The sequence below is a fragment of the Neolamprologus brichardi genome, chromosome 16 (genome assembly GCF_056152115.1).
Source record: "Neolamprologus brichardi isolate AB-2024 chromosome 16, ASM5615211v1, whole genome shotgun sequence".
NCBI lineage: Eukaryota > Metazoa > Chordata > Actinopteri > Cichliformes > Cichlidae > Neolamprologus > Neolamprologus brichardi.
In genome coordinates, this window is record NC_142119.1 from 32,534,904 (window position 1) to 32,557,470 (window position 22,567).

Sequence of the window (22,567 nt, forward strand, 5' to 3'; positions counted from 1 at the left end):
TCTTGAAGCTAAATGAAAGAAATCTGTCAGTTTGGCTCTTTCGGCTTAAACTGTAATAAATAAATGTGTAAAATTACACCAAAGGTTCTGGTAACTAATTCCTGTAAATATAAAACAGTTTCTAAAAAAGTTTCTGTTAATTCACAGAAATTATTATTATTTTTACTTTTTTAAATTTTGTTTTTTCAAAAAAAACCAAACAGAAAACTACAGAAATTTCTATAGTAGAAAAAAAGCTGGACATTCTGTGTCATTTGTTTTTCTATGAATTATTTACTTTGTGTAGTGTGAATGGCCATGAGAGGGTCTTTATGAGTAGGAAAAGCTGTAAAATCTGTGAAAATACAATTAAAAGTAAAAATATCTATGCCCTCCTTCATTCTTCCAAAGCCATCCAGTGGGCCGGATTAGGGTCTGTCCCGGGCCCATTCTGGCCGCCGGGCCTTCTGTTTGACACCCCTGCTCTAAAAAGACAACTGTGGTCCATGAGTTATATTTTTTATGATGTTTCCTTTTCAATCGTAACCGCTCCGCTCTGTATGTAAAGCCACGGGAACTCGATTCAGCCACCGAGTGAGTCATCGTCTCTTATAGGCGATCTGTGAGTCGTGTGTACAGCTGCTGTGTGTCTGGCGTGTGGGAGCAGACGCGGGGCGAGGAAGTCCGAAGCCTGCAGCTGTCAGGAGCGCAGGATGGCCATGGATAAAGCCGAAAACCCGCCGCTGTAGGAGCGATCGGGCCACCCCCGAGCCGAAAAACAGGCAGATAAAGTTTATACTCCCCCGCTGCTGCAAAGACCGATTCGGCGGAGGGCTCACTCCGGTCCCTCCCTGTTAGAAGAAATGTGGCTAAACCCCGATGAAGTTCTGCTCAAAAATGTGCTGAAACTCTGGGTGACCGAGAGGAGCAACGACTTCTTCCTGCTGCAGAGGAGGAGAGGCCACGGCGAGTCCAACAGCAGGATCACAGGTAAACAATAAAACAGTCAGCTACTGGAGCAACAACACCAAACAAAGGGGAGGCCATGCTGCCAGCACAGGCACACACACAGGCACAGGTAAAAGCACTGGTGTGTGGCAGATAAAACAGGTACAAGCATGGACAACGAATGGCAACAGGGGGGGGGTCACAGGTAAACAACTGGGTGTCCAAAGAAGGGGTGTGTTCAGGACGGTTCTCTACAAAGAAAGATCAGTGCACACGTAGATCTGTTAAATCAAAGTTCAGCACATTCCTGGATTATAGCAGCCACGAGCAATCAGGAATGCCCCCGAGCCGCATACCTGTAACTCACACCTGCTCAAACTCTGCATCCTCTGAAGGGGACGTTAAACTACACCCACGAAACGCGCGGTTAACTCGTGTTTACCACCAGACCACAAACGCATCCTTTTAAAACAGAGCACTTGTGTTACACTCGGACAAAGACAAATGCCTCACAAGACTCTCACAAATCACACGAACTGCGATCTGTGAGAGTCTTGTGCACGAACTTGTGAATCAGACTTAACCTGTCAAACAGTGAAAGGACAGAAAAGAAACTGGGGCAAACAAACAAACTGATTCTGATGTTTGATTCTTTCTTACGTGATTTATTTATTTTTTATCCGAGCATTTGTTAAACATCTCTGCTATAAAACATAAAACACACTTGTTTCAGTGTTTGTCAGTATTGTACAGATCACAGTTGGATAACCCATTTCCTGCTATTCCTGGCGCAATGTTCTTTGAATTCTTGTGGTGACAATAACCATAAACATCACAAGAGCATTGTTGGCAGTTTTTAAAATTTCTTTTTTTATTGGACTTGTGTTCTAACCTGTTATGAAAAATTCCCCAAACAAAAGCCAGCTGAATTTGAACTTTGACCTATCACTGTAATTTCCTGTAGGAAACAGGCTTTGTTATGCTGTGGTCTCCTATTGTGTTAGCTGTTACAGAGGTGGCATCATGCTGCCGCGACACTGTTGTCCTTTCTATTCTTTAGTGATTTTTCTATAAATTTCTGACCCCACACTTGTTGCAGCGGCTGCAACTTGGCCTGTTTTCTGCCTCCTCCGTCTGGTTTCCTCTGTGTGTGTTTTGCGTCTGTGTAACAGGCTTTGCAGGCGCACTTTTTCTTTTACATTAGTTGATGTTAATTACATTAAAGCGAGCATGTGCCTCATCCACTGTCTCCTTTTTACGATCTGTCTTCTTGCTTGTGGAGCTCTTCTCATAAAACGGAATAAGTGGGACTTCCTGGCTGGAGTTTACTTTGTGTTTGTTCCTGCTGTTCCCATAGAGAGAAGACAGGGGGTCAAAGGGTCAAGTCCTGCTCTCACGTCGTTTACCATTAACTAATTCAGGAACTGTAGAAAAAAAGCCACGCGGCAGAGTTGTCTGTTCAGTGGCTCAGATTAGATTTGCTTCATGTTTCCACCTATTAATTAAATAGAAAGCCGAGTTGTGCATGTGGTCTCAGGACTCAGCTGTACAAACGCACTCGTCTGCTCTTATCACCAGTGACTACACTCTTCCAGCTGGATTTCTGAGAAGGGCTGGGTAACATCTGCAGCTGATCAGCCCGTTCACATGTTTCTATTTCAAACTAATGCCTCTCTCGTGTTGTTTTTAGTGTTTCCTCATCCGATCAGCGAGCCTCAGTTCACCACTCCAGCCCGAGCACAAGAAAATGATGTCCCGTTTATTCATTTTGATGCATTCAAGAGCGGACAGAGATCACGGCGTCGTGGATGTGAAAGCAGACGTCTGTTTTGCTTTGCTGCGAGCCTCCTAAAGGTCGCCTGTAGTCATCATGTCTCCACAGCAGTATTCCCCTACAATGTGACCGTTAGCAGAGAGAGGCAATGATTCACCGTGGCTCCATTTTATTTTCTGGAAGCTTCACCAGTGTAAACCCCGTCTGGGTTTGTGGTGACAGATGGATAGTTTTGTGTTGCCAGGCTGCCGGATTTGCAGCTTCAGGCAGGTCAAGTTTGAAGCTAAGATGTGGTTTACATTTGGCTGAAAGTCAGAGCTGTCTGCTGGAAAAGACTTATCTTTATATTTCTACCCCCTCTTCTGCTGAGCGTTTCACCAACATGGGCTCTAAAGGGCTCACGAGCTGATGTGCGGCCTGAATTTGATTATTATTAATCAATCAACATAAAAACAACATCGTTTCTGAATGTTTCTCATGTCCATGAACTATACTGAACCTCTTATAAGCAAGCATGCGAGTTCCTTTTCTGTTCATGCAGATTTGTTTTTGTGTCTGCGTGTGTGTACCAAACCAGAGAAGACACTGCTAAACACAGAGATAGAGATCTGGTTGCCCTCATCTTTTTCAGTCATGGCTTTGAAAAGCAGGGCTGCGCTCAGCTCGGGAGGGCTGATCTCACTGATAATGGCGTCTTTGAAAGATAAAAATTCTTTAATAGATTAAAGCAAAGCTGGGTTGTAAAACGTGAAAGTACCTTAAGGGGAAAAGTCCCAAACTTTGTCTTCAAATAAACATTTTAAAAGTATTAGAGAAAAGTTAGACTAAGGGGCTTTGGGGTACTATGAGCCAGACATATTGGATTTGTTGGCTGTGTTGACCTATTACAAATGAAATGCATCCATTTGGTCCTTTTTGCTGAAAGTGTCATTTTTAAGTGTCGACTGTCCTTAGTTGACTTCGGTTAAGTGCGCCTGCAGGCCTGCAGAGAGGATGTGGCTACACAGCTCTGTGCATATCTTATCACGATCAATACTTTGCATTAGTCACTGTATCCAGAGATTTTGTGCGATTTCCATACGTGTTATTTTGGTTATAGTATTCTAAATGGGTTTGATAGCCATCAGTGTGGGTTGCTGACAATGTGAAACCTTAAGGAACCTATATTTTTTTTATTATGTTTCAAACTCTTATGATGGGTGTAGTACTGCTCATGAAGTAATTTGAACTTAAAACCCAGTTTTTCATACAAACCAGGTTCTGTGAGTCTTTATTTTTATTGCATTGTCATTATCTATTTTCAAATTGAAGAATGTGTGTAGCTACTCTCTAAGACCTCTGGAGTTCTCTTAGGTTGTTTGCTATGTTTATAATCTCGATTAAGCTATCACTTTTTTATTTATCGTAATGATTTTATTGTTTTCTACTCGTTCAAAGCTGAAAGTTTGATGGACTTCTTGATTTCAAGTCAGAATATTGTCTGCCTCAGTGTGTGCTTTTTTGCACAGAGGAAATACAGAATAAAAGTGGCACCAAGAGTGTAGTTATTTGGAGAGCATGATGCAGATTAGCTATGGTTCAGGAAGATGAAAACCTGATGACAGTAGCCCTATTGAGACCCGATGAAAGCTTCAGGCAGGACATGGAACCATGTGTGCCTGGTCTGTTTCTATTTGCCTGACGAGTCATTCAAATTTATGAGGGTTCGGGGCTCAATTTTAGCTTCGAGAACATCTGTGGAGTTGATTGCAACTGTGGAGATGCAGATTTCCTGCCGGATTTTGGTATTAAAACTGAACTGAGCAACTGTTTCAGTCGTCTGCTGAAGAGATGGGTGGGTATTACATGTCTGATTACATTCGAAGTCCTTCTGTTTTTAAATGAGACTCATCAAAACCGTAATAAGGTTGGGTTCGACCTCTCTGCTGTGCTGGATGCGTCTTAAGTGGTAGTTTTTGCTGCTCTGTTTGTCTCTTTATTGTGATTATGCCTTTGAGGAAAGCTAATCTGCATGCTGCCTGAAAAGTTTCCATTGGAACCAACTACAGTTTCCTCATCATCTGAGCCATATTTTATAATAGGCAAACACGTGTAGTGCTTCTCATAGACAACAGACATGATAGTCTTTATGATAACTGATCTAAAGCATACTAGTGGAATTAAAATCAACAAAATATTGGAGTTAAAAGCAGTACCAGAATTTAAAAATATGCAGTCCACGCAGTAATGTGCAAATGTTTTGAACCGTCCCTCATTTCTTCATATTTTTCTAGGAAAATGAGAAATGGGTGGAGTGATCATTGAAACTTGTACACATGGGAACACAGTATATGAGGCAAAAACAGAGTTTGTACAATTGCAACTCTTAGATAGACCTTCTTGAATTTTCTTTAAGTAGTCTTCAAAGCACTTCTGTAGACGTTGGCTGCCTTTTGTTCAGTTCTCTGCTTCAATAATGTTGAGGTCCAGACTGTGGGGAGGCCCATTGTGTGTTTTTCTGCACACTGCACTGTCAGTGTGTTCGGGATCATCGTCATGCTGAAAATGAAGCTTTTGGCAGTCAGTTTTTTTCCAGATGGATGCTTTCAAACTTTAAATTGTTTGTCACGTGTATACTAGGGCTGTCACTAACGATTATTTTGATAGTCGACTAGTCACTGATTATTTTTGCGATTAGTCGACTAATCAGATCATCATCCATTGGACGTAAAACGTACAGCTTATTGCAGCATGCATCTGCTCTTATATAACTATCATTAGCTTACAGCTTTAAGTGTTTAAGGTATGTGCTAACTAAATATAAACACAAGATGATAGTTTATTCAATTTTAATAAAATTTGCAGATTGTTTCGGTGAAGTTTAATAAACTCCTTGCTATCTAAAATATAACAGGACACCGGAGTAAATTCTCGAGCATCTCACACTTCTGATAATCAGCTGTCTGCTTGAGGTTTATTCAGCTGTGTAAAAACTATAACTTTAATCTCAGCCAAACCGATTTACTCAGGAACAAATAAAATACTAAAAAACAAACAATAACATTTTTAAGTTATCTAAGTGACTTATATATGTTTAACCCGAGTAGCGAAAGACGGAGGTGGGTTTGAAAACAATTTGCAGGGAGTCCGGTGTTCTCAAGGGTTCTAGTGAGCCTAGCCCCCGGCTAGCTATGAAGCTAGTGGGTAAACGTCCCGAAAACGTCGGAGTGCTTTTGAAAATATGTGGTGTCTTGATAAACTGAGCAGATATTTGAGGTTTACACAGCTACATTCTCGCCTGAAAATATGTTAAACATTTATTTTGTGACCCAGAAAGAATAATAATTGTAATATTAAAACTAACTAGCTACCGCCATTGTTGACAAGTGAGCTGGGCTGCGCTATGAATTCTGGGACACAGCTTCTTCTTCTTCGGGGTTTAACGGCAGCTGGCATCCTTGTACATGCAGTGCTGCCATCTTCTGTTTCAGTCCGTTATTACACTCTTAAATCCTACTACTTATTCCTGCGTCTTTTGTGATCTTACAAAGCTTCAAATGACATGTCGACTATTAAATCAGTCGTCGACGATTTTGATAGTCGACGTAATCGTGACTGGTCGACTTATCGTGGCAGCCCTAGTGTATACACAACATTTGTTCATCCTTTGTGTTAAATGCCCTTTTTGCATTTGAATGATTAATCCATAAGGTCAGCATTAAACGGCTTAAGAAACAAGCAAAAAAAACCCAAAACAACTTCCCTCCTGAAAAGGGTCAGGTAGAAGGACTGGACTGAAAATAAGTTAAAAGCAGCCAATATCCAAAGAAAAACTTTAAAAGACCTTTAGAAAGCTTTGAGAACTATTGCTCAAGAAGAACATTTTTAAGAAAGAGGGGTGGCTCAAGACTTCTACACCATGCTGTACAAGCAGAGCAAGTGCAGGCACATTACTAAAAGGCTGTGCAAACATATAGGTCATTAGATGGCTTTTGAATGACTCGGCGCTAATACTGAACTGACAGAAGTTGGCCAAAAAAGATGAAAATGCTACATTTTCATCATTAATATTACCAATGTTAATGATTAATCAAGAAATAAAAAAATAAAACCCCTTTTAATTCTAAAATAAAACAAAAATATAAATTAAAGGAAAGGGGACGCAGTGAAATCATGCGTTGGAAAACCCCTCAGTTAGGCTTATTGTGTATCCTGAAATTGGATACGCAAAAGTCCCTGCTATATGCAGTGAGTGTAATCCGAGATAAGCACCAGAGATGTATAAAACTCACCAGTCTTGTCCTCTTGGTGTTGGAAACAGCCTCTCTGGGTGTTATCTCGCTATTTTTTATGTCCACTGTCGGTCTTTGGGGTTCATTATGGCTGCAGCAGGTTGCAGTATTTTTGCTAAATAATAATGGATTTATATAGCGCTTTTCAAGGCACCCAAAGCGCTTTACAATGCCACTTTTCATTCACTCTCACATTCATACACTGGTGAAGGCAAGCTACAGTTGTAGCCAATAAATAATTCAGAGATAAGAACAAAATATTAACACTCACCAGGAAATGACTTTTCACACGGCAGAATTCCCACTGATTACTGATTGTCTGTGCTTTGCCATCTCTGCAGGGCTCCTGGTGGGGGCGCTTGACAATGTTCTGGACTCCACTGCCAGGGTCACTCCCTTTCGCATCCTCCTCCAAGTTCCCGGCTCCCAGGTCAGCTGGATCATTGCCAGTGGTGAGCTGAACCCTTTTTTTAACGTTTTCATCTGTTTGCCTGTTGTGATCTGCAGCCTTGGGACATTCCTGCATACTCTGTTGCCTTACCTTGACTCATTTGACCGGCCGGAGATGTTAAATTCTCTCATTCTTTGCTTTCATCAGGAGCTGCCATGGAAGAGGTGAACAAGCACTGGGACTGGCTGCTCCACAACCTGCTTCACTCTCTGTCTGTGTTTGAGAACAAGGAGGATGTTGCCAGCTTCGTCAAAGGAAAAGTCAAGGTCTGTAATGTGCCAGCATAGTCATAAAAACGCAGAGAGGATGAGTTTTAGATTGAAAGATGTGATTTTTCTCAAAGATTTTTAAACGATGTGGTTGTGAGCCCATTTAAAAGTAGGCTGAAGTAATGACTCCAGCTTTTGTCTTCTGCAGGGCCTTATCGCCGAGGAGGTTCAGGGACGCCAGGCGGCCCAGGAGGACGACCCGGGGAAGTTCAGGGAGGCGCTCCTGAAGTTTGAGGTTCACTTTGGCCTCCCCACGTCAGAGAAACTGGTGACGTACTACTCCTGCTGCTGCTGGAAGGGCCGGGTGCCTCGGCAGGGCTTTCTCTACCTCAGCATCAACCACATGGCCTTCTACTCCTTCCTGCTGGGGAAGGAAGGTCTGTACTCCAAAGTGAGAGCTCTCATTTTCAATCTAAAAGACTGCACTTGTTCATCAAATTGGTAAAAACGGTACTCAGACTTTGGCATTTGGAAAAACTCACAATATCTTTTAACAGTATTAGAAAAGCTTGCTGTGTAAACTGGAGTGAGTGCGAGGTGGCTCTAAGCTCATGCACTCAGTGGGATTTTATTCTCTTCTTCCTTCCCCCTTCAGTCAAGTTTGTGATTCCCTGGGCAGAGGTGACACGGTTGGAGCGGGTCTCCATCGCTTTAATGCCGGAGGCAATTCGGGTCACCACACGGCAGCGGCAAAGGGAGTTCTCCATGTTCTTGAACCTGGACGAGGCGTTCGGAGTCATAGGTCAGCTGGCTGACATTGCCCTGAGGCGGCTGCTGGACAGCAAAGGCCTAGAGCTGGACCGAGTGCTGCAGCAGCCCGCACGCATCACCAAAAGGTCAGTGCCGGTTCAGGTGTGTGCTAACAGTACAAACAGACAGTTTCTTAATGTGAGGTTAAGCAACATTAGGGATAAAACAAAGTTATCCACAGAAAGAAGTACAAACTTTTGCTCACTTCACTCTAATCCTCCCAAAAAGTTAGCAAAGAACTCCTGTTGAATACCTGCTTCAAACACTGTTGCTTTACTGCTTTTTCAGTCAGGTCCTTGTAGATCAGGGGTGAGGAACTCCAGGCCTCAAGGGCCGCTGTCCTGCAGGTTTTAGATCTCACCCTGGGTCAACACACCTGAATCACATGATTAGTTCGTTACCAAGCCTTTGGAGAACTTCAGAACATGTTGAAGAAGTCATTTAACCATTTGAATCAGCTGTGTTGGATCAAGGACACATCTAAAACCTGCATGATACCAGCCCTCGAGGCCTGGAATTGCCCACCCCTGTTGTAGATCCTTTCAGGTGCGAGTCATTCAAAATATTGCAATTATGCTTCTCTCATAAGCCTTTGGTGAGTCAGCCTGAAACTCATTACTTCCCTTTTTAGACACAGCAGTATTACTATGTAGATTCCTGCCTGTGCTAACCCACTGAGTCAGTGACTCAGTTACTCGCTTCACGCACAGTCTCACTGCTTTGCTAGTCCAGCATGAAGGCTGCTGAGCTCAAACCATCACAGAGCCCACGCAGATCTGCTCAGTATGACGGAGCAAGCGGAATATTTAAGCCAACACAGCCTCCCTGACACACCTGCTCGGGGTGCTGCAGTATTACTACAGAATAAGAAATAAGTAGGTTTTATAGGGTAAAAATAATCGAATTAAAAACAAAAGTCTGCTTAGGCGTTAGGTTTTATTGTGTTCTCAGCCTCACAGAGCTGCCGTTTCACAGCACAAGTTCAGTATCACAGGAACAGTGTGACACAGCTCCACTCCTATAGCACTGCTCGTGCAGCGGTTTTTGTGGTGGGTGTGTGCATGTGTGTGTTTGTCTGCGTGCATGGCAGGGGGCAGCTTTCCAAAGCAACAACAAACATGGCGACAGAAGTTGTGCCGTGTTCTTTTGTGTATCTGTGTTGTTGTGTTTTTTTGTAATGCAGGCATACACTTTGTTTATTTTTCTAAAAAAAGAAAGAAAGAAACAAAACCCAAACAAACCTCAAAACCATTACAGGAAGTCAGGTTCAAAGCTTCATCTAAAAAAAAAAAAAAAAAAAATTTGTGCAATGCAGGCGCCCGACTGGATAACACACCACATCACAGTAGTTGCTTTATACGTGTGTGTCCATGCATGTGTTTGAAGAAGAAGAGGAGGAAGGAATAGAGCTTGCCAGATAAAGAAAGTACAGAGGGTCCAGAACGGGCAGGATGATGAAAAGCAAAAGAGGAACCGAACGTGTGGTGATGAGACTGAAATCACAAGTGGCAGATGAAGGCAGCCAAATTCACATAGAGAAAAATAAATGGGACTTCCCATAGACGTTAGTATTAACATACTTCTTTGCTGGGATCCTCTCTTCCTCATTCATAGCCCACTCATAAAAACATCTGCAGTAATTCAGTTTCTATTCTATTTTGACTCTTTCTATATTCAATTCAATTCAACTCAATTTTATTTATATAGCACCAAATCACAACAAAAGTCGCCTCAAGGCGCTTCATAGATACAGAGAAAAACCCAACAATCATATGACCCCCTATGAGCAAGCACTTTGGCGACAGTGGGAAGGAAAAACTCCCTTTTAACAGGAAGAAACCTCCGGCTGAACCAGGCTCAGGGAGGGGCGGGGCCATCTGCTGCGACCGGTTGGGGTATATAATATAATATATATATTATGAGAGGTCACATAAATCTGCACGCCAGTCGCCGTGCTGTGTTTCACATTTGACTAATGCACATGTCGCAGGATGTGAGAGGTAAGCATCTAAACATCCAAATAACCGGGCAGAATGTTAAAAATGATGCTCGCTCTTTAAACAAATGTAGTGTAAAGTGAAAGGATTGTGTTGTAGCATATATACAGACAACGAACAGTTACTGTCTGTTGCATTTTAGTTGTGCTGGGGGAGCTTCTTTTTCAGATGGGAAATAAAAACATTTGGGTCAGGACAAAGAGCTGTGTTTAAAATTGAATTGATCTCCTCAGGGCACAAGCAGCCTGTCTCTTGGCAGTTTAGAGGTTGGAGGCAGAAACTCACTTCAAATCTGTTTCGCATCTTCAAGAATAAAGCCTGCGTTTCTGCGAGAGGAGTTAAAAAGCAAAAATAGATTTCTTGCTTTTGCGAAAGGGTGACCAGACATCCCTGAAATACAACGCGAGCGCTCTCACCGCAGCTCTGAGGTCGGTTTGTTTTACCGACCAGATGGAGGTGCTTGTCACTGAAGCGTGGAAGTGTAAGACGACTCTCCTACAAACACATGTTCGATAGACCTGCTTCACACCAACATCTTTAACGTGGAAGAGCACAGTCGAATTTTAATTTCAGATTTTCTTTAATCCACACAGGGTCAAAAGTACACAGACAGCCTCTAATATGTACATACTGAAGATGTCTTTTAACTTCACAAGGCTGAAGCCTATTCATTTCTCATTGGTGAAGTCACTATTGACTACAACTGTTAGTTTCTCGTTGCTGACATAAAAAGAATTTGTTTAACGGTAATATTTGGATTGACCATTACTCAAAAGACTCAGTGAAGATCTGTCAAGGAAAACTGTAGATTTACATAAACTGTGGAGGTCTCTTGGAGCCATTTCTAAATAACTTCCAAGATCATGAGTTCAAACAACTGTTTGTAAGTATAAGCTATTCAGATGTGTGACCACTTTGAAGAGGTTTGGAAATTAGTTAGGATGCTCAGGGACAACCCAAGAAACACTAAGGCTCAAGCCTACCATGAGTTGGAGGTGGAATACTAATGTCACTATCCACAGTCCAGCGAATCAGACCACGGCAAGTTTTACATAGCAGTGGACTGAGAGACCAAGTAAGAAGCTCCTCGTCGAAAATCAAGCTATTCAAGCTTGACCGAAACTTGCAGCTGCCCACATGGACAAGCCGAATGCCTTCTGGGGAAAGTTTTGTGGTCAAATGAGACAAAGATTGAGCTATTTGGCCACAGAAAATGTGTTTGCATCACCACACGTGGAGCATGGTGGTGGTAGCATCATTCACTGGGGCTGTTGTTGCTGCCCGTGGTCCTTGTGCACAAGGTGGATAGAATAATGCAGAAGGAGGACTTCCTCCCAATTATTTAACTTCAACAGCTAGACGTTTGAAACTTGGACACAGTTTAGTGTTGAAGTATGACAGTGATACCTAACATGCATCAAAACTGGTTTTTGAACTGATGCAGTGGGCTAACGTTAATTTTGATGCTTCGGGAATGGGTTTCCTGGCCTGTCCAGTCATTCTACTCTGCAAAAAGAACAGTTCAAAGAAATCATTAAAATTACAACCACGTTCATGATGTGGTTCTGTTATATTTATTTACAGAGCCTTAAGTGATGTGATTTGTCATGTCAGTCATTGATAAATGCAGCTTAAATAGAAAACATGAAGAGCATTTGCACTGGGAAAGGATAAACGGTGAGGAAACAAGGCCGCTTCTCTTGTCTTGGAAAATTATAGGGTGGGATTTAAAGCTCTGCAATAAACTCTGCCGAGCAGCACTTAAGTGTCTATTCTTGCACTGCAGTCGATTATCACGCAGATAGCAAGGCCGCGCTACAGCTCCTCTTTGTCTTCGTTTAATGTGACGTTGACACAGTCGTGCATCATCGAGCTCAGCGCAGCGCGTTTGTTCAGTGTTGAGCGTCACTGTTGCTGTTGCCGTTCACTGGCACAGCTTCTGTACTCCATTTAAACTTAATATACAAGTTTAAGGCCTTTAAGGACCAGAGCTTTATTCTGTAGAGATTTATCTGTTTGCCAGAAATGTGAAGATTTGATTTCCCAGCCAGAATAAGTACTGTTTATATTTCCCTGTGTGTAGTTTGTAGTGAAAGTGAATGAGACGATTATTTTTTGTCCTTTTGGACCCGTTTCCTCCCTGACTGAAGTTTTTGTAATGTCATTTGCTTTTGCTTTCACCCACCTGTCTCAAACTGCCTCATTGTCTGACTCTCCCTCTAACGATCTCAACCCTCCCAGGATCCTAGAGGAGCAGGCTATTAGGGAATATGTTCTGGCTCTGTTTCGACTCCCACGGAGTGAAAACCTCCATGAGGTGGCCTCCTGTTCAGTTTGGACACCACACGCCCGCTGCCACACAGCCGGGACTCTCTACACCACCGACAGTTATCTGTGTTTCTCCAGCCGAGAGGAAGGCAACCTCATCCTGCTCATACCCCTCTCAGAGGTACAGTACTTGCCATTTAGCACATTATTAGAGCTATTACATACTTCCCTCCCTGACATTTATAACTGCGGCCTGCAGATGGCTCTCATAAAGTCCAAAAGTTCAAGTTAAATCTTTAAGTGTCTCATAAAACAATAAACATAATGGACAGCAATCCAGGTTAAAATGTATTGTAAATGCAGCTGTGTGGCTAATTAAAAGACTGCAGGTGTCTACAGGAAGTGACAGAACGCCCAAAAACCTTTGGTCCCATGTCATGTGATACAGTTAGTCGTGACTACCTGAACATAAATGCACTTGTTAATGAAAAGTCTGGCTTCATCTTTGCTGTCCCTATAAGACAGCTTTCACAGGGAGTCTTTGTTTATTCTGTCTGCTGTGGTTAACCGGCAACGTGTGGACTGATTTCATGTGGTTGATCACGTGGCGCCCTGCAGAAGGAAATGAAAACACACTGTATACACTTTGTCAGCTCTGTCAGGAATGTAAAGGAAGTGGTTTTAGTAGCACTTGTCTCTTTGACACAAATTAACAGCCAGATTGCAAACTGTAAAAAAAGACATGAAGGTGAAAAAGACAAGAAAAAGTCATTTTGGGGGAATTCAGTCTTTTAGATCCTAGTTTGTAATAAAGTCTTTGAGTTCATTGTGAAAGGAAGAGAGTATCAGCCGGTGGTTCAATCTGTTCGGTCATTCATACTTTCTAATCCTCTGTTTCCTGTGTTTTCTATTGAAGCATTGTCTTTCACAAACCTAATCTACCCCTCTACTCCTCCTGATTCTGCGTACTTCGTACGTGGCTGCAGTGTTGTTAGTAATTTCAGCCTCTTGGATTCCCACTTTTGAAGATGTTTCTCTTCTTTCGATTCCAGCTCGAGCAGCAGGAGCCAGCCTGCGTTCCTGCTCTGTTTTTGCACAAAGAACAACTGTGCGTGTTATGATGCGTTACCGCTTCTTTTGGCCATTTTTGTCACCAGGTTTTGTCCATAGAGAAAGCAGACAGCACCAGCGCGCTGCCCAACCCTGTCATAGTGAGTATTCGGACTAAAAAGGCCTTCCAGCTGATTGAGCTGAACGACAGAGACGAGCTGGTTGAGAACATGAACTCCAGACTTCGAGCGCTGCAGTGGAAACGGTCCATGTTCCGCAGCAGGAAAGAGGGCAAGAGGAGCGTGGTGAGTGGGACGTTTAATTATGTGGGACCCGCCATTTATACGGATAGTAGAAAATGAAACAATGCAACAACACAACAGAAAGAACTAGTCAGTAATGTTCAATACACGGGGTTGTTACCAAAACCATAAAGACAAACGGTTGCTAGAAGCACTTTATGATGTTCTCTCTAATCAAAGTTAAAATGCCATATGTGGAACTGGAAACACTTCCTGTATGACGGCTAAGTACTGCAAGCACTGCTCAGCTCTAATTTCAAAGGGATCCAGTCATAGAAATATTGTTTGTAATTACTGACGTTTCTTTTGTTCCTCACATTTTCCACAGAGCTCCCCAACACCTTACTACACCTTCTATTATGACACCGGGTACTCTGATGAAGAAGAGATAGAGGAGCATGTCCTGCGCAACACTGTCAACAGTGAAGCTCTCATGACGGCCTTCCACCAAAATCAACCAGGAACCAACGGCAACAAGGTGGGAGGAGTCTGAGACACCGTTCATCTAAACCTGTAATTTGATATATAAATAACCAATCGAATGAATTCAGAGTCACTTCAGATCTGATTTAAAAGGCTCGTCTCTCCCTAAGAGTTAGAAAAGAACAATATCCATCAGCTGACTGTAGTAAGTCAGGATCAGGATCAGGAAATGTGTGTGTTTGTGTCAGAGCACGGATCAGGTGAAGGAGCGGCTGTGGGAGGATCATTTCTCTGAGTTCGGACGTGGCGTCCACATGTTTCGCACAGAGAAGATCCAAAAGCTTGTGGCCATGGGGATACCAGAGTCACTGCGAGGGGAGCTGTGGATGATATTTTCAGGTATATAAATATATATGTGTATACAGTTGTGGTCAGTGGTAAGTTTACATAGCCTGGAAGAATTTATGCTTTTTTGTTTGTTTTTGTCCATTTTTCAGAAATAATGATAATACAAAAACGTTACTTTCACTCACGGTCAGTAGGTGGGTTAAATCATTTATCCACAGCTGTGTTTTCCCTTTTTAAATCATAAAGACAACAGAAACTACCCAAGACCCTGATCAAAAGTTTACATACCCTGGAAGTTTTGGCTTGATGGCACAGGACCACGCAGATGGTATCAATGTCACTGAGTTACTGTACAGAGAACAGGAAGAGGAGGCATTTTGCATTTTGTATGGACAGCTTTATCATCTGAGAAAATAAACCTCATCCATAACTACCACAAAAGATTTCAAACTGTCATCAATGTTAAAGGAGGCAAAACACTATAAGAACTATTTCAAATATCTTAATAACAGACCACTGCACACGGTCTGTGCTGCACAAGTGAAGCATCGTGTTGGTTCAAGGAGGCCATGCAGTCTTCTGATACCCATCAACACGTCAAATTAGCAGAAGTTAATTAGGCTGTTTTAGCCTAAATTGTGGCACATCTGCAAAACTGGAACATATTTCCTACACGCTATATGAAAATTGGGGTGTGTATACATATACATACCCCAATGTTTCAATTTTTGTATTGAAAATTATGCAGTTTAATGTGTCATTGTACTCTGAAATGAAAGCAATTGGAGTTTAAAAAAGAAATCATGGAATTAATTTATTGACCAAAATGTATTCGAAACCTTTGACTCATCAAAGTCGCCACCTTTGGCAGATATAACTGCTGAACACACCCGTGGCGTTCTTTCTACAACAGCAATATTGTTCAGAAAGTTCTTTCCATATCTGTCCACATGTTCTCATTAATGTGCGGCACTTGTAGGTTGCTTTGCTTCCCCTCTAATGTCCAGTTCATCCCAAACCAGCTCGATGGGGTTTAAGTCTGGAGACGGTGCTGTCTGCACACTTTTTACCAGAGGTAATTCTGGCCTAGCTTGGACTCGTGTTTTGGGTCATTATCTTGCTGTCGGATGAACCGCTGCCCAACTAGGCTCATGCCAGAGGGCATTGCATGGCGCTGCAGAACGCTGTGGTTGCTGTGGTTAATTATGAGCGATACACTGATGTATGTGCTGAGTAAAAACCCAGATGTGGTAGGCCAGCACACACAAAACAAGTCTCACTGTGATCCTGGCCCCAGCAGGCAATGAATTACTGTAAGGGTCCCCACAAGTATGGAATTACAGGTGTGTGTGTGTCTGTGTTTAAACCCAACTTGGGCTTCACATCCTCTTCTCTGCATCTGTTGTTCCTCAGGCAATGGCACTCTTTCAGTCAGTCAGATTTTATTTTGGCGTGTGGTCCGTTCCTCTGCTCAGTCTCACTTCCTTTTATCCAAACATAGTTCCTGTGTGCCGCAAAGAATAACTAAAAATGAAACCGATCGAAGGTAAAAGGCACAGGTGTGCAGAATAATTTTAACCTGGGATTTTTCTTATAGCATATATATATATCGTTGGGGAACAAAACGGGTTAGCAGGTCATTCTCCATTCTCTAATTCCTGTGTGCTTTGTGCAGATGCATCCTCTGACCTAGGGTCCCATGAGGGCTACTACACCAGCTTGGTGCAGAAATCAATGGGCCATAACAACCTGGCCACAGAGGAGATCGAACGGGACCTGCACCGCTCACTGCCAGACCATCCCGCTTTCCAAAACCCAACGGGCATTGCTGCACTCAGGCGCGTCCTCACTGCGTATGCTCACCGCAACCCAAAGATCGGATACTGTCAGGTAAAGGCGTTTAAGCAGCATTAGTCATTTTTGTAATGGTGGCACTTATAGTGTAATACTAGAACCACTCATGTGAGATTCTTTAAGATGCATGTGTGAATTTTGCTTTCTCTCTCACTAGTCTATGAACATCCTGGCATCGGTGCTGCTGCTGTATGCTAAAGAGGAAGATGCCTTCTGGCTGCTGGTGGCCGTGTGTGAAAGAATGCTGCCCGACTACTTCAATCGCAGGGTCATAGGTAAAGAGCCCAGAAGCTTTATTTGCATGCAGCCACGCTTTTAAAAAAAGCACATAAGTGGTTACTGTGTTGCTGCTGTTGCTGTGGTGCATGTACCGTTTCTGAGGCGGGCTTTCAGAATAAGCATTATTTCCTGTGTTTGTAAAGGTGTTTATTTTTGCCCTGCGTGTTGCATTTGTAGCAATTTCCTTTTCCTTTTAATGTCCACATGTTTGTGGGCGTCACTTATTTTTGAAAGAACAGTGATTGTGGTCTGAGACTCTGTAGAAGCATCGATTCACAACATTACTTTAAAATAAATGAAAGTAAACAGTTTCCATGTTTCAAAAGAGGCAAAAAATCCCCACAAAAACCATTGATATATTTATTCTGGCAACAACCTGCCTCTAGTTAAAATACAGAAACCACATTAACATTACCTGTCTTTACAGAACAAAGCAGCTATTTAGCAAAGAGAATAAAGCCTTACTATAAAAATCTTTTGTGGAACTGCAGAACAGCACAGACTAGCATGTTTATGCTGCCATCTAGTGGTCAGAATGATGAAAAAGCCATATATTAAGGAAAAATGGGCATCAAACAGGTCAGACTTGTGTGAATCATAACACGTCTTGAATATATTTAACTTGGAGAAAAATCTGGACAGGCCTACATCCAAGGCCACTCTTTGCCACCCCAACACTGTCTGACTCCACCGCCCTCTCCTGCAGGCGCTCAGGTGGACCAGTCGGTGTTCGAGGAGCTCATCAGGGAGCGTCTGCCAGAGCTGGCTGAACAGATTCCAGACCTTTCCACCCTCTCCTCTGTGTCCCTGTCTTGGTTCCTCACCCTGTTCCTGAGCGTCCTGCCGTTCCACAGCGCCGTCTGCGTGGTCGACTGCTTCTTCTTCCACGGAATCAAAGCCATCCTCCAGCTTGGTCTGGCTGTGCTGGAGGCCAATGCTGCGGAGCTTTCGTCCAGCACAGATGACGGGCAGGCGCTTATGATTCTCACAGGGTAGGTTTGCAGCTCAAAGCATTGTGCCACTGATTGACATGAATGCTTTCTTATATTACTTTGTGCTTTTGTCTGCATTGCATGGTTTATAATTGTATGTGCACGGGGGGAATTTAACACCTCGTTGGTTTTCCTGTGATTCCCAGTTTTCTGGACCAGGTTGGAAATGTAGAGTGCCCCGGTTTTCCGTCCTCCTCGCCTGCTGCAGAGGAAACTAGCTGCAGTGTCGCTAAGAGGCACACAAACATCACTGACCTCATCAATGACTCCTATATCGTAAGAGATGCACATTTTTTGCCTGATAGTTTGTGCACATTGTGCACCAGCTCCTTTACTTGTTTTCTTTCGCTTCCTTTTGTTAGATAAGTGAGCTTTTCACCTCTGGCTTATTCAACTACATTTAGCTCTACTGACCTTCTTCATAATCCTCATTTAGTCATCACAGTTCACGAGATATCTTTCATGCTGTGCTCTCTGACCTCAGAAATTCGGAGACCTGACAGTGCGGCAGATTGAGCAGCTCCGCTGTCGGCACAGAATCCAGGTGCTCCAGGCACACGAAGACACCACCAAAGAAAATGCGGTGAGAAGACGACACAGAATCTCAAACATCTTTAAAGCTGCTCAAACAGTATTACACATAGCCAGCTCTCAGCTGTTTATAATGCTCCCTTTTTTTAATGCGCCTTTACAGTTGAGACTGGTGTCGCCAGATGTTTCCATCCCTGCAGAGAAGTTGGCCGACATCTACGATCTCTTCAAGGTTATTTTCCTTCCTTGCTGACAGACTAATTGACGTGTGAAAGAGACCTTAAATCATTTTGTTTTTCTCTGTCCTCCTCCCTGCAGACGGAGCACTTCATCACTCTGTACTGGGGTGACAGCAGCGCGGCGGCGGCGGCAGAGGCAGCAGCGTGGCACTACTGCGACTCGAATCGCTCCTTTATAGAACGGCAGTATCGGCTGGACCGACCTCAGTTTAAAAGCCTGTACGGGCTGCTGGTGCCGTGGCCCGATGTCTCCAACCAGCACACCGACACGCTGGCCAACCGCACCTTCACCCTCCTGGACCAGGACTGCGACAACCTGGTCACCTTTAGAGACTTTGCCAGCTGGCTGGGTAGGTAGAGGGAGGACAGGCGGAAATAAAAAGAAGTTTCACTTTGCTCTGTCTCCTCATGTTTTTTTGTTTTTTCTTCCAGACACGCTGTACTTTGGGGAGCTGAATGAGAAAATAAGGCTGCTTTACTGCCTTCACATCCCTCCAGGTTATTCATTATGTGAATACGATGATGAGTTATTGAGCTCTACTCTCATGTCGGCGATTTATTGATTCCTTTTGCGTTTGTTCGCATCTGCAGCTCTGACAGAAACTGAAGATGACCCCTCGGTTATGAAGAGCCCCCTGCTGTCCACAAACAGACCTCTCTATGTTAATCTGCCCCCTCGTCAGTGCAAACACGCTCCCTCGTCACGTTATTGCACTTATCAGGGGGGTTTACTTGTGAGTCTGAAGAACTCTTTCTGTTGTTGTTTTAGGTGATGACGGTGAAGTGACAGATTACCAGGATCAGCTGAAGCAGATGCTCCAGGATCTGGCCACAGAGAAGGAGAAAGATGTGGAGAAGCCTCTGTCTCTCATGAACCAGGTATAGGAGTCGCATGCTCTCACCTTTCTTGTGTAATTTCAGAGTTTTGATTATTTATTTTTAGATTCAATTCAATTTTATTTATATAGCGCCAAATCACAACAAAAGTCGCCTCAAGGCGCTTCATAGATACAGAGAAAAGCCCAACAATCATATGACCCCCTATGAGCAGCACTTTGGCGACAGTGGGAAGGAAAAACTCCCTTTTAACAGGAAGAAACCTCCAGCAGAACCAGGCTCAGGGAGGGGCGGGGCCTTCTGCTGTGATTGGTTGGGGTGAGAGAAGAAAGACAGGATAAAGACATGCTGTGGAAGAGAGACAGAGGTTAATAACAGATATGATTCAATACAGAGAGGTCTATTAACACATAGTGAGTGAGAAAGGTGACTGGAAAGGAAAAACTCAATGCATCATGGGAATCCCCCGGCAGCCTACATCTATTGCAGCATAACTAAGGGAGGATTCAGGGTCACCTGGTCCAGCCCTAACTATATGCTTTAGCAAAAAGGAAAGTTTTAAGCCTAATCTTAAAAGTAGAGATAGTGTCTGTCTCCTGAATCCAAACTGGAAGCTGGTTCCACAGAAGAGGGGCCTGAAAACTGAAGGCTCTGCCTCCCATTCTACTTTTAAATACTCTAGGAACAACAAGTAGGCCTGCAGAGCGAGAGCGAAGTGCTCTAATAGGGTGATATGGTACTACAAGGTCATTAAGATAAGATGGGGCCTGATTATTTAAGACCTTGTATGTGAGGAGCAGGTGAAAAAAGTCAGATTTCTGATATGTATTCTGCATTAAATAATCAGACAAACATGCAGAAGTTTGTTAATTCACTCTCTTTGTTCCTTCTTGCGCAGTCGGAGTTCATCCAGTTCTGTAAAACGCTCTACAGCATGTTCCACGGCGACCCGGAGGAGAACGAGCTCTTCCAGGCTATCGCCACAGTCACCAGTCTCGTGCTGCAGATCGGCGAGGTCGGCCATCGCGGTAAAATCGCCGGATCAGAGGCCAACAGCCAGGAGGGCTCGACGGCGGCGGGCGGGGTCGACGCCCGCAGAGGCAGCAGGAGTTCGGCGACAGCGGACAACGAGTGGACGGTGAGCTACGCTCAGATCCTGGCCTCGCTGCTCACGGAGCAGGCGCTGGTGAACTTCTTCGAGAAGCCTCTGGATTTGTCGGCCAAGATCACACAAGCCAAGGAGACGCAGTATCAGCAGCGGGCGGGTTTGCTCACTCTGCAGCGAGCGAGCAGCTGACTCGTGAACAGCAGGCTGCGAGCTGCAGCAGTGTCGCGTGATGCTGAAGAGCCTTAATGTAACCTGTGATATTTATCGTGCTGCCGGGTTTCTTTCTAAGCCCTCAAACTGCTCTGACCTCTGACTGAGGACAGTAAGATGTTTTCTGTGAACATTTTTGAGAAGAAAAATGTTTCAGCCAATTCCAGTGGTTGACTCACTGGATCTGGGCATAAGATTTTTCATTTAGTCCATTTTGGGCCGTGGGAAACTTTACTTATTACCTTCGTGTGTCACCAAAAGGATGCCTGCAGCTCAGCTGTGTTTCAGTCCAATGATTTGTCACCACTTTGTTGTGTTTTAAAGCTGTGAAGATAACGCTCCACGCTTCGTCTCGCTCACTTTCTCATCAGAAATCTGCCTTATTTAAGTCTCACCTGTAAACCTTGCGATCAATGATTCAGCATTAAGGACAAATCTAGCATACGGATAGTGTGTTTTTCTTAAATGACTAATTTTATTACTTCTATCTCTTTTAATATTAAATGTTTTCTCTGATTAAAGATATTTTTGAAAGCTTTTTCAGAATACTGGAAAAATAAATCAGCGTTTAATGAAAGCAGGAAAAAAGATGACACGTTTTAAATAAAAATGTTTGGGGGAGAATCATTTCTGTTTTCACTTCTTATTAAGCAAAATTAGACTGGCAGCAGCAGGATTCACATCATTGTTCAGCCTCAGACTTTATTTTTTTAAATGTTTTCAGTGTTGGGAGATTATTGGTTCACTGCCGTGCTTTGCCTTTCACCCAATAGTGCTGGATTTTTTATAATTACAAAAATGTTTATCAGCCCATAAAAATAAAAAAGTTTTCTTTGATCTTTACTCATTTTTCTCAGCTCCTCAGTCCTCCTGCCTGTGACCAGGACTCGAGTCGTTTTTACCCTCGATGTATGAAAGACGCTTGACACAGCTGGAACATACAAACCAAGAAGCTATTGCTTTGTATTCATACATCTTGAGTTTTTAATATGATCAACAGACTGATGATCAAGCTTTCAGCTCCAAGGTGAAGTGTGTAGGATTTAAAAAACACAAACAAACTGTGAAATTAGCTCTGTTATTAACACATCCTCATCTGAGATAATAAAGCACAGCTGTAATAGGCAACAAGGAAACAATGGACATGATGAAGCTGTAACCACACAAATATTTAATCTAAAATTCCTGCTCCAAAGCAAACACGTCTCATTTAGTCATTTCCCCAATTCCTCCCCCGTCTTTTCGGCCTGCCACCTCCTCAGAGGGAGGGATTAATGCAAGAGGAGGAAGTGAGGAAAAGAATGAAGGATGTAAGAACCGATAATTGAGAAGGGCTCGTGTCTAGACTGTTTTGTATTTGGCTCGGGGAACTTCTGCTTGGGCGATCGTGGCTCAAGAGTTGGGTGTTCGTCTTGTAATCGGAAGGTTGCCGGTTCAAGCCCCGGCTCGGACAGTCTCGGTCGTTGTGTCCTTGGGCAAAACACTTCACCTGCCGCCTACTGGTGTTAGCCAGAGGGGCCGATGGTGCGATATGGCAGCCTCGCTTCTGTCAGTCTGCCCCAGGGCAGCTGTGGCTACAACTGTAGCTGCCTCCACCAGTGTGTGAATGTGAGAGTGAATGAATAGTGGTATTGTAAAGCGCTTTGAGGGCCCCGAAAAGCGCTTTATAAATGCAATCCATTATTAT

At 43.4% G+C, this 22,567-nt stretch overlaps 1 protein-coding gene across 1 annotated transcript; it reads left to right on the forward strand.

Moving 5' to 3' along the window:
* Positions 1-625: 625 nt before the first annotated feature.
* Positions 626-21,717, forward strand: tbc1d8 (TBC1 domain family member 8). Its single transcript, XM_087829867.1, has 20 exons — positions 626-969; positions 7,314-7,424; positions 7,571-7,689; positions 7,841-8,069; positions 8,288-8,528; positions 12,681-12,888; positions 13,865-14,062; positions 14,388-14,537; positions 14,731-14,881; positions 16,506-16,720; positions 16,842-16,959; positions 17,670-17,955; positions 18,102-18,231; positions 18,440-18,538; positions 18,650-18,718; positions 18,805-19,075; positions 19,158-19,223; positions 19,317-19,403; positions 19,495-19,604; positions 20,461-21,717. Exons 1-20 carry the CDS (start codon positions 843-845, stop codon positions 20,857-20,859), a joined length of 3,384 nt encoding a protein of 1,127 aa, XP_087685993.1. The 5' UTR covers positions 626-842; the 3' UTR covers positions 20,860-21,717.
* Positions 21,718-22,567: the final 850 nt, after the last annotated feature.

What these genes read in the sequence shown, in the direction of transcription:
- tbc1d8 (XM_087829867.1), top strand. Translation starts at nt 843, where the DNA reads ATGTGGCTAAACCCCGATGAAGTTCTGCTCAAAAATGTGCTGAAACTC. An exon ending in CTTCAATCGCAGGGTCATAG is followed by an intron (nt 16,960 to 17,669) that starts GTAAAGAGCCCA and finishes CCTCTCCTGCAG; the next exon opens with GCGCTCAGGTGGACCAGTCG. An exon ending in CTCTGTCTCTCATGAACCAG is followed by an intron (nt 19,605 to 20,460) that starts GTATAGGAGTCG and finishes CTTCTTGCGCAG; the next exon opens with TCGGAGTTCATCCAGTTCTG.